The 12,127-nt window shown below is 44.4% G+C and overlaps 1 protein-coding gene across 6 annotated transcripts in view; it reads right to left on the bottom strand.

Moving 5' to 3' along the window:
* pleca (plectin a) overlaps positions 1-12,127 on the bottom strand; it is a 77,662-nt gene that overhangs the window by 42,477 nt on the left and 23,058 nt on the right. For all 6 annotated transcript variants that reach the window (XM_046327175.1, XM_046327177.1, XM_046327172.1 and 3 more), the window contains exons 3-5: positions 7,539-7,628; positions 5,858-5,935; positions 4,439-4,531 (exon numbers count right to left, since the gene is read on the bottom strand). In XM_046327175.1, the coding sequence (XP_046183131.1) occupies positions 4,439-4,531; positions 5,858-5,935; positions 7,539-7,628 (261 nt within the window). The remainder of the gene's footprint in view (positions 1-4,438; positions 4,532-5,857; positions 5,936-7,538; positions 7,629-12,127) is intronic.

Genomic DNA, 12,127 nt, shown 5'->3' with positions numbered 1-12,127 from the left:
GTATGTGGACACCCCTTCAAATTAGTGGATTCCGCTATGTAAGCCACACTTGTTGCTGACTGGTGTATAGAATCGAGCACACATTAATGCAATCTCCATAGACAAACATTGACAGTAGAATAGCCTTACTGAAGAGCTCAGTGACTTTCAACGTGGCAATGTAATAGGATGCCACCTTTCCAAAAAGATAGTTCATCCAATTTCTGCCCTGCTAGAGCTGCCCAGGTCAACTGTAAGTGCTGCTATTGTGAAATGGAAATGTCTAGGAGTAACAACGGCTCAGCTGCGAAGTGGTAGGCCAAACAAGCTCACAGAATGGGACCGCCGAGTGCTGTAGCGCGTAGCACGCAAACATTGTCTGTCCTTGGTTGCAACACACACTACTGAGTTCCAAATAGCCTCAGGAAGCAGTGTCAGCACAAGAACTGTTCGTCAGGAGCTTTATGAAATAGGTTTCCATGGCCGAGCAGCCGCACACAAGCCTAAGATCACCATGCACAATGCCAAGTGACGGCTGGAGTGGTGTAAAGCTCCCGCCATTGGACTCTGGAGCAGTGGAAATACCTTGTCTGAAGTGATGAATCACGCTTCACCATCTGGCAGTCTTACGGACTGATATGGGTTTGGCGGATGCCAGGAGAACGCTGCCTGCCCGAATGCAGTGCAAACTGTAAAGTTTGGTGGAGGAGGAATAATGGTCTGGGGCTGTTTTTCATGATTCAGGCTGGGCCCCTTAGTTCCATTGAAGGGAAATATTAACACTACAGTATACAGCGCATTCGGAAAGTATTCAGACCCCTTGACTTTTTCCACATTTTGTTAAGTTACAGCCTTATTCTAAAACAGATTCAATTGTTTTCCCCCTCATCAATCTACACACAATACCCCATAATGACAAAGCAAAAACAGGTTTTTAGACATTTTTGCAAATTTAAAAGACATTTTAAAATGAAATACCTTACATAAGTATTCAGAGGACTCTGAATACTTTCCGAATGCACAATACAATGACATTCAAGACGATTCTGTGCTTCCAACTTTGTGGAAACAGTTTGGAGAAGCCCCTTTACTGTTTCAGCATGACAATGCCCCTGTGCACAAAGCAAGGTTCAAACAGAAAAGGTTTGACGAGTTTGACGTGGAAGAACTTGACTGGCCTGCACTGAGCCTCGACCACAACTCCATTGAACATCTTTGGGATGAATTTTCTATTTACATAACATTGCAAAAATCAAAAACGTTCTGTCCAATGATGCAGAAAAATGTATCCATGCTTTTGTCACCTCTAAACTCAGCAAAAAATAAATGTCTTCTCCACTGTCAACTGCGTTTATATTCAGGAAACTTAACATAAATATTTGTATGAACATAACAACATTCAAACTCTGAGACATAAACTGAACAAGTTCCACAAACATGTGACTAACAGAAATGGAATAATGTGCCCCTGAACAAAGGGGGGGGGGGTCAAAATCAAAAGTTACAGTCAGTCATCTGGTGTGGCCACCAGCTGCATTAAGTACTGCAGTGCATCTCCTCCTCATGGACTGCACCAGATTTGCCAGTTCTTGCTGTGATATGTGTTACCCCACACTTCCACTCTGTGTTACCCCACTCTTCCACCAAGGCACCTGCAAGTTCCAGGATATTTCTGGGGGAATGGCCCTAGCCCTCACCCTCCGATCCAACAGGTCCCAGACGTGCTCAATGGGATTGAGATCCGGGCTCTTCGCTGGCCATGGCAGAACACTGACATTCCTGTCTTGCAGGAAATCACGCACAGAACAAGCAGTACTGCTGGTGGCATTGTCATGCTGGAGTGTTATGTCAGGATGAGCCTGGAGGAAGGGTACCCACATGAGGGAGGAGGATGTCTTCCCTGCAACGCACAGTATTGAGATTCCCAGCAATGACAACAAGCTCAGTCTGATGATGCTGTGACACACCGCCCCAGAACATGACGGACCCTACACCTCCAAATTGATCCTGCTCCAGAGTACAAGCCTCGGTGTAATGCTCATTCCTTCGACAATAAAAGCGAATCCGACCATCACCCCTGGTGAGACAAAACCACGACTCATCAGTGAAGAGCACGTTTTGCCAGTCCTGTCTGGTCCAGCGACGGTAGGTTTGTGCCCATAGGCGACATTGTTGCCGGTGATGTCTGGTGAGGACCTGCCTTTACAACAGGCCTACAAGCCCTCAGTCCGGCCTCTCTCAGCCTATTGCGGACAGTCTGAGCACTGATGGAGGGATTGTGCATTCCTGGTGTACCTCGGGCAGTTGTTGTTGCCATCCTGTACCTGTCCTGCAGGTGTGATGTTCGGATGTGCCGATCCTGTGCAGGTGTTGTTACACGTGGTCTGCCACTGTGAGGATGAACAGCTGTCCGTCCTGTCTGCCTGTAGCGCTGTCTGTAGCGCTGTCTTATTGCCCTGGCCACATATGCAGTCCTCATGCCTCCTTGCAGCATTCCTAAGGCACATTCACGCAGATGAGCAGGGACCCTGGGCATCTTTCTTCTGATGTTTTCAGAGTCAGTAGAAAGTCCTCTTTATTGTCCTAAGTTTTCATAACAGTGACCTTAATTGCCTACTGTCTGTAAGCTGTTGGTGTATTAATGACCATTCCACAGGTGCATGTTCATTCATTGTTTATGATTCATTGAACAAGCATGGGAAACAGTGTTTAAACCCTCTACAATGAAGATCTGTGAAGTTATATGGATTTTTAAGAATTATCTTTGAAAGAAAGGGTCCTGACAAAGGGACGTTTCTATTTTTGCTGAATTTAGTTTAGACTTCTGCAATGCTCTACTTTCCGGCTACCTGGAAAAAGCACTTAATAAACTTCAGTTAGTGCTAAACATGGCTGCTAGAATCTTGGCTAGAATCCACAAATTTGATCATTTTGCTCCAGTGCTAGCCTCTCTACACTGGCTTCCTGGTTAGACTAGGGCTGATTTCAAGGTTTTACTGATAACCTACAAAGCATTACATGGGCTTGCTCCTACCCATCTTTCCGATTTGGTCCCGAAGTAGATACCTACATGTACACGGCCTCCTTACCTACACGGCCTCCTTATTGTCCCTAGAATTTCTAAGCAAACAGCTGGAGGCAGGGCTTTCTCCTTATAGAACTCAATTTTTATGGAATGTTCTGCCTGAGAGACCTTTAAGTCTTTATTGAAGACTCATCTCTTCAGTAAGTCCTATGATTGAGTGTATTCTGGCCCAGGGGTGTGAAGGTGAATGGAAAGGCACTGGAGTAACGCACCACCCTTGCTGTCTCTGCCTGGCCGGTTCCCCTCTCTCCACTGGGATTCTCTGCCTCTAACCCTATTACGGGGGCTGAGTCACTGTCCTACTAGTGCTCTTCCATGCTGTCCCTACGAGGGATGCGTCACTTGAGTGGGTTTAGTCCCTGACGTGATCTTCCTGTCCGGATTTGCGCCTCCCTCGGGTTTGTGCCGTGGGGGAGATCTTCGTGGGCTATACTCAACCTTGTCTCAGGGTAGTAAGTTGGTGGTTGAAGATATCCCTCTAGTGGTGTGGGGGCTGTGCTTGGCAAAGTGGGTGGGGTTATATCCTGCCTGTTGGCCCTGTCCGGGGGTATAGTCGGACGGGGCCACAGTGTCTCCCGACCCCTCCTGTTTCAGACTCCAGTAACTATGCTGCAATAGTTTGTGTCGGGGGGCATGGCTCGGTATGTTATATCTGGAGTAGTTCTCCTGTCTTATCCGGTGTCCTGTGTGCATTTAAGTATGCTCCCTCTAATTCTCTCTCTCTCTCTCTCTTTCTCTTCTCTCGGAGGACCTGAGCCCTAGGATCATGCCTCAGGACTACCTGGCCTGATGACTCCTTGCTGTCCCCAGTCCACCTGGTCGTGCTGCTGCTCCAGTTTCAACTGTTCTGCCTGTGGCTAGGGAACCCTGACCTGTTCACGGGACGTGCTACCTTGTCCCGGACCTGCTTTTTTCGACTCTCTCGCTCTACCGCACCTGCTGTCTCTAACTCTGAATGATCGGCTATGAAAAGCCAACTGGCATTTACTCCTGAGGTGCGCTGACTGCGAGCCAGGCCTAATCGCCCAACATCAGTGCCTGACCTCAGTGCCCGACCTCAGTAATGCTCTTGTGGCTGAATGGAAGCAAGTCCGCGCAGCAATGTTCCAACATCTAGTGGAAAGTCTTCCCATAAGAGTGGAGGCTATTATAGCAGCAAAAGGGGACCAACTCATTATTAATGCCCATGATATTGGAATGAGATGTTCGACGAGCAGGTGTCCACATACTTTGTAGTACTTTGTTACACCATGTTGTGTAACAAACTGGTTATAGGATGTTTTACCTAGATCGCCTCACCCTGGCCTAGACCTATCATTTGAATAATAATAAATATATTGGTTTGTTTTATATTATGAGTGAAGCATGACATACCTGGAAGTGAAGGATGATGGTCCATATCAGGCCGAGGGTCAGCTTGGGGTTTCCATCAGCGATGTCATCATTTCTGATGTTGACCAGTTTGACCTGTCACAAATGGGACACAAGTGTGTACAACTATCTTATGGCCCTCTAGATGAATTTATATCTAAATGGTTAGCTAATGAATTATAAGGCAGAGGTGTGGACTCGAGTCAGACTCGAGTCACAAATATGATGACTTGCAACTCGACTTTGACTTTAACACCAATGACTCGTGACTTGACTTGAATTTGAGACTTATGACTCGACCTGACTTCATACCCTCCCCAGGCCCAAATATAAAAAATTATGCTATTTAAAAACATGTGCAGCGCATAAACTCTTAATTTAACGGATTACAGTTTGAATCGGACAGCAGCCAATCACATTATGCCAGCTGAGAAAATGTTGTGCGTTGCAGTGCAGAGGAACGTCGGCGGGTGAATTCAGGTGGAGCCCTTGGATAGATGATCCCCAATATAAAGACGATGCTGTATCAACAAAAAACGGATTGCACCTTGCAAAACATGCGGGAAGAAAATTACAGACGGAGGCGCAACAATTTCCAACTTTGTTCGGCATTTGAAGCTGCACAAAGAACGGTAAGTCGTGGCTAATATAGATGACAGCTATATATGTTATTACTTTACTAGTGTATCATGTAGACTAACGTAACGTTAAAACAATGAGCTTCCACACAGTCAGTCAGTGCGGGAACGTGATCATTGCACCCGAGATTGCGCTACAACTGGCTAGGCAGTTGGTAGCCTAAATCCTGTCTGATGTTACTGCTGTTCCTAAAACCATTGACATACGTTAGCCTACTGTAACCACACAGAGTGTGTGTGTTAAGATTGGGCGATTATGTACAAGCCTACATCGCCCGATTGCGCCCCATAGCGATCCTCGATAGTTGATCCCTATTGGGGGAGGGGGGGGGGGTCTTTCCCATGGCTACCCATGTATTTCCATGGAAATATAATGTTTATTTGGAAAGTAATAAATATAGAGATATTTTTAAAAGCATTCATGATTTGTGTAAATGTAATATACTAACTATTACTCTTGTTAAAAATATGAAATGGTATTACATTTGGTGAAGAGCACATTATGACTTGTTTAGGACTCGAAACTCAAAGTTTAGGACTTGAGACTCAACGGTCTTGACATGAGCCTTGACTCAGACTTGCCTGTCTTGACTTGGGACTTGACTTAGAACTTGAGGGCTAAAACTTGAGACTTACTTGTGACTTGTAAAACAATGACTTGGTCCCACCTCTGTTATAAGGTATTGGGACTGTTAGATTACATTATAAGAATCAGTTCAAGTGAGAAGTTTTTTTAAACTTAAAAAACATAGATATATTGATCCATTTAATCATCACACTGTACCTGTCTGTGTTTGAGGAAGTCCAGTGCGATCTGTACATTCTGCAGTTTGTGGAAGCGCATGCGCCCCTTCTCCCTGGGCTGTGAGATGTGAGAAGAAATTTAACTTTAGAGGGAGATGAAAACACACATTCAGTACCAATAGGACAGGGAAGAGCAGGCCCCATGACTGGAGACAAGGTATTTCTGACTGAGAAAACATTTTATATGGATGACAAGCAGCAGTCTTGGTCCTATATACAGTATATTATTTTTTGTTGTTGTAGAGAAATGATACCTAAATGACATGATCACACTTTGATCTACAACACAATCCACTCTTACCAAGCAGATACCTGGAGCCAAGCAGCAGTGATTAGAGTCTTTATGATTCTCAATCTCGAGAGATAATGGTCAAGTGTTCAGGAGACATATCTGGTCAACCATTACATGCACAGGTGCAGCAAGTCACAAGCTCTCATCCAATCACAAGCTCATCTACCATACAGGTCGATCTCTTATTGGCTTGGTTTACAGTAAGTTGGGTCAAATGACCGGATGCCTGCATCTCTTTCTGAGACCTCAGACTAATATGCTAAGACTTGGATGGAACTAGCAGACACAGATGGAACTAGCAGACTGGCCATGAAATGATCTAGTGCTGAAACTGAAGGAAATATCCCAGCTTTATTCGTCATGTTTCTAATAAGTAACTAAAGATGACTGAATGCCTTCTAAAGCACCTACTCCAGTCATAGGTTATCAACACACAATGACTAGGCACTACCAGTAATTTACCACACAATATCCCCAAATCCATGGGAAAACACAAAAACGATCATCTTACATCTGCATTCCCTACTTAATGACCCAAATGGCACCCTATTCCCTATATAGTGTACTACTTATGAACATGGCCCATAGGGTTCTGGTTAAAAATAGTGCATTATGTAGGGAACAGGGTGCAATTTGGGACACATCCCAAGTCTCTGAACGCTCTTCAACAGATGGAGTAGGACGACGACGTTGCGGACACAGAGACAAGGAGGTGACATCAACATGCACAACCCGGCAGCCACCTGGGGGAGTGACAGATGCCACGCCCGAGGAGGCGCTATACAGTCCAGGCCCACTCACCAACCGCGAGTTCCTGACAACGTCACGCTCCCTCGGCTATCACAGCAAGACCATAGCAAGAGAAGAGGCAGAAGCAAAGGGGGCAAAGGTCAGGGCAAGAAAGGAATTAGAAAAGGAAAAACAGGGGTCAAACAAGTGCGAAAAGGTTAGAGAAGCAAATTATGAAATTTGTGTTAAATTAATGCTATGAGATATTACTTATACCAAAAACAACTTCAAATCAGTGCCATGGATAGGTTAAGTCAAATTGTGAGGCATTCTTAAGCATGTACTGTATTGTTTGTGGACCACCTACTGTATCCCAGCAAGTTTCAACACATGCAAGAAGGTGGTGAAAACAAATCCTATCCAGCCCAGGTTGTGTATTACATCAAGTATAGGAAAGACTACAAAAGATCTAATGCATCATCATGACTAATTAAAATATTATAGTATAATGGACTGAAAAGCAACTGATGTGAGTAGGATGGGGGAAAGGGACAGAAGGAAATGAGAGGTTGGGAAAGAAGGTTGTAGCAGAAACAGAGGTCCTCCTTCCAGCCAGAGGGCAAAGGTTACAGGGACTCACCAGTGTCTCTCCAGAGAGCACTTCCAGCAGGGAGATGAGGTTGTGTCCATCTCGGAGGTCCTCGTACAGGTCAGTGATATGCCGCTGAGCCTGGGGAGGGGAAAAGTCAAGAGAGACAGAGACTATTCACAGAGAGACACAGTGGATTCATTATGGTTCAATGCACTTGAAGGGTTTCTCTGTTATCTATAAGCTGATCAGCTGTGAGGATGAGGAATGAATACTGCTTACGTACTGTAAATACTCGTGATCTAACAAGACCGGTGCATAGAAAAGCTCTGTTCGTGAAGAAACAACACTATTCTTGACAATATAATCAGCGATTAGGAATCAAACTGAGAGCCCTGCAATTTTCCATAATAACTAATAACCAAGACGTTTGCTATTTCTAAGTCATTCAGGCTAAAGACACTCCAGCAATCACTATTTCGGCAGACTGGAGTCCCCATTGTATTTGAAACTAAAGAAACCTCTAGTAATGTAACAGTATCTCTGTCTGTATCAGTTAGTATCGCTTGATTGTATTCACACTATACTACTCACACACACCCAGTTTGTCTGAGAATCTGAAGATGCATTGCTTAGGTCAGTGGTTGCCAACTTCTTTGGTTACTGTACCACTAAGTGATATTTGCTCTGCCTGGAGTACCCTTAAAGTACCCCCTCATGTGCATTTTACATGTTCTATGTTCTCATGAGGCTTCTCAAGTATCCCCTGTGTATAGGCCAAGTACCCCTAGGGGTCCTAGTACCCCTGGTTGGGAACCACTGCCTTAGATGAGTGACCTGAATAGTTTACTTTAAACATTTTGATTTACAGATTGATTGATTTGGGGCGGCAGGTAACCTAGTAGTTAGAGCATTGGACTAGTAACCAAAAGGTTCCAAGATCGAATCACTGAGCTGACAAGGTAAAATCCTGTCCTTCTCCCCCTGAACAAGGCAGTTAAACCCACTGTTCCTAGGCCGTCATTGTAAGTCTTAACTGACTTGCCTAGTTAAATAAAGGTAAAAATAAAACTACTTGTTTATCTTCTTATCCTAATTTGATATAAACTAATAGCTATGCAACTTATAAAAAGTGTCACACGACCTCCTGCTGTAGCAATTACAGTGACTTTGTCCAAAGTCAAACGTTTCAATGTTTTGGAGAGTTAATTTGATAATAGGGTATCTTTCATATGCCTCCTCATAAAATAGCACTTAGGCCTAAGCAATTGCCAGATTGGTTTGATGGGACATGCTCTGGTCAGCCACTTTACTCTGCAGAGAGGCTGAAGCAGCGATTACATTAGGAAGTTAAGAGAGGAGGGAAAGAGACACAGACAGGACAGAAGGTTAGAGATTTAGGTGCCCGGCTAGAACATCTAAGGAGAGGAGCAGCAAAAAGAAACCCATGCAGAAAAGAATGCACGTCCACTCCGCACTCTGAACAGGCTCACAGACCGTCTGCACCTACCTCTGCTCTCCAGTGCTGATGGAAGGATGGAAAGACAGGATGAGAAACGGAGGAGAGGAAAGTAGAATGAGCAAAAAGGTGGACGTTCATTTGACTGACAAGTTGGAGAGATGTTAAAAAAAGACAGGCTGTTTGGGTAAAACACAGTATTGCTGAATGCTTTTGTTTTCGTATCATGCCAATCATATGTAAAATAGTTTGTCAGAGTAAGATGTATGCACTGAACTTTAATCTAGATTTCACCATAGTGAAAAAGACCATAAGAAGAGTGCGATGTCCCATTTGACTTTGCATGAACAACAGCCCTCAGGAGTGTCTGACAGGCAATGATCCACAACTAGACCTGTGTATCTCCCTCCCAGTTATTCCCATGGTCCTTTTCTGAACAAGGCCCAAACAGCCCGGGGGCAGCCAAAGCCCTGAACCACACAGATCCACTACATATACATGAGAGGGATTTCCTTTACAATGGAGTACCGACTCAGGACAACCGTCCCCGTGCCAGAGGATATCTACGCCCCTATCGCATGAATCGCACAGACATTTCACGCAGAGTTTGACACACTTGAGTTCACAGGTGAAAAACAAAAAGAAGAAGAAGGAAATAGAGATTCCTTACTTTGACTTCTCTGGTTCAGCAATGACATGCAGTACAGCAGACTGCTGGGATGGTTTAGTTAGTTGGTTGATTCCACATTGTTTCACATATGTGAAGTCTCACATTTTCTGTTCACTGACACTTACACAGTCCCTATAAACAGTATATTCCACCCTCTTCTGAGGAGGGTGGGATAGCAGCAGCAACTGTCCATCCATACTGTACGAGGCCCATAGAGTCCCTTGCTAGGGATCTCAGCATTTACTGAGAGTAACATAAACATCTCTCCAAGAGAAACTAATTGAAAACTCTAATGTGTCCCACTAGCCAGAAACCCTCAGGGGTCCATCACTATCCACCCTGGTGCTCTGCCCACTGCAGGGCTACGTCCCAAATACCACCCTATTCTCTATATTGTGCACTACTTTTGAGCTGTGCCCTATGGGTCCTGGTCCAAAGTAGCGCACTATATAGGGAACAGGGTGCCATTTGGGACGCACATAACAGCCCCAGAAGCTAGACTGTCTGTGGGCCAGATGTGTGCGGAACATGACCCATGCCCAAAACTCCAGCCCGCCTCGCTCTCCTTCATAGAGCTAAAGCGAGACCAGATGCTTGTGACTCATTCCCACACATAGCACAGAAATAGCATGCGTGTACGTACTGCCATTGCGCTGAGAACTAAATCAAAACTGGTACGAAAATATGTTTTTAGCACAAGTAGGGTGTTTGTTTTCCACGCAGCTCCACATCTTATTTGGGAGACGATGTGAGTCACAATGGAAATTTATGGTGCATATCCATATTTTCCAGTAAAAAGTACAGTGGTTTCCCAAGTCTTTTTTATGTAAACCAAGCTTCTGTTTGAGGAATGCCTGATGATTCATACTATTAATACAGGGCCACAGGCCTGTGTTTTCCTCTTCTTGCCATAGACACTACAACAACAGGCAACCAAAAATATGTTTTTGTGACTGCCACTATAGAAATATGACAGTGGCGTGCATGGGAACCATTGTACAGGCTCTCTAGGACATCTCAGGCCATCCGAGGTCCTTTCACTTATCAACAGTTATCGTTAAGTAGACCCCTAATAGTCTGCACTTAACAAACTGCTCAAGCAGTGATAATTGTAGTAACGGATGGATGCAGTAATTTGGCCATTGGCATCGTTATACCGTCTCATTATGGTACCGTCTACATCAAAAGTAGATTCAGAGATGGACGGTTGGACAGAAGGTCAAATATTTGACCAAATTTGCTTCTAATCAACCTAATGGTCAACATTTGTTTTTTTCCTATCTTGCCGTTTTCAAAGTCGCTATCATGTGAACAGCTGTGGGCTTTGAGTGAACCAAGATGAGTCAGAAAACATGCTGTACTTGCAGCAATGAAATAAAAAAACTATTTCCTGCTCATATGATCAATTGATGCATTTTCAAAAGCTTTTGTTCAACAGTTTGCCAAGAGGCAGAGAGCATGCATTAGCAAGAGGCTTTGCACCGCGTGCCCTCCAGTCAGTCAGAGTAGCGACTCATAACAGAAACATTAATCTGTGGCCACTGACAGAAAACAAGGCCCTCTGGCTACGTTCCAAATGGCACCCTATTACCTATATAGTGCTCTACTTTTGACTAGGGCATTCGGAAAGTATTCAGACACCCTGACTTTTTCCACATTTTGTTACGTTACAGTCTTATTCTAAAATTGATTCAATTATGTATTTTCTCATCAATCTACACACAACACCACATAATGATGACATTAAAACAGCTATTTTAGAAATGTTTGCAAATGTATTAAAAATAAACAGAAGTACCTTATTCAGACCCTTTGCAATGAGACTCAAAATTTAGCTCAGGTACATCCTGTTTCCATTGATCATCCTTGAGATGTTTCTAAAACTTGATTGGAGTCCACCTGTGGTAAATTCAATTGACCCTGATGAAGACAGCTTGGCTGTCGAAACGTTGGTATTACATTTTTGCGTCTGAGCTCCAAGAGTGTGCGGCTTTCTTTTATTTTCTAAATTCAATTGATTGGACTTAATTTGGAAAAGCACACACCTGTCCATATAAGATCCCACAGTTGACAGTGCATGTCAGAGCAAAAACCAAGCCATGATCTGGTGAAGGGTACCAAAACGTATCTGCAGCATCGAAGGTCCCCAAGAACACAGTGGCCTCCATCATTCTTAAATGGAAGAAGTTTAAAACACCAAGACTCACCCTTGACCTGGGGGAGAAGGGCCTTGGTCAGGGAGATGACCAAGAACCCGGTGGTCACTCTGACGGAGCTCCAGAGTTCCTCTGTGGAGATGGGAGAACCTACCAGAAGGACAACCATCTCTGTAGCACTCCACCAATCAGGCCTTTCTGGTAGAGTGGCCAGACAGAAGCCACTCCTCAGTAAAAGGCATGACAGCCCACTTGAAGTTTGCCAACCGGCACCTAAAGGACTCAGACTATGAGAAACAAAATTCTTTGGTCTCATGAAACCAAGATTGAACTCTTTGGCCTGAATGCCAAGCAT

Source organism: Oncorhynchus gorbuscha, linkage group LG24 (assembly GCF_021184085.1).
Source record: "Oncorhynchus gorbuscha isolate QuinsamMale2020 ecotype Even-year linkage group LG24, OgorEven_v1.0, whole genome shotgun sequence".
Taxonomy (NCBI): Eukaryota; Metazoa; Chordata; class Actinopteri; order Salmoniformes; family Salmonidae; genus Oncorhynchus; species Oncorhynchus gorbuscha.
Note: the sequence above shows the minus strand (reverse complement) of the source record. Positions and strands in the feature narration are given on the sequence as shown.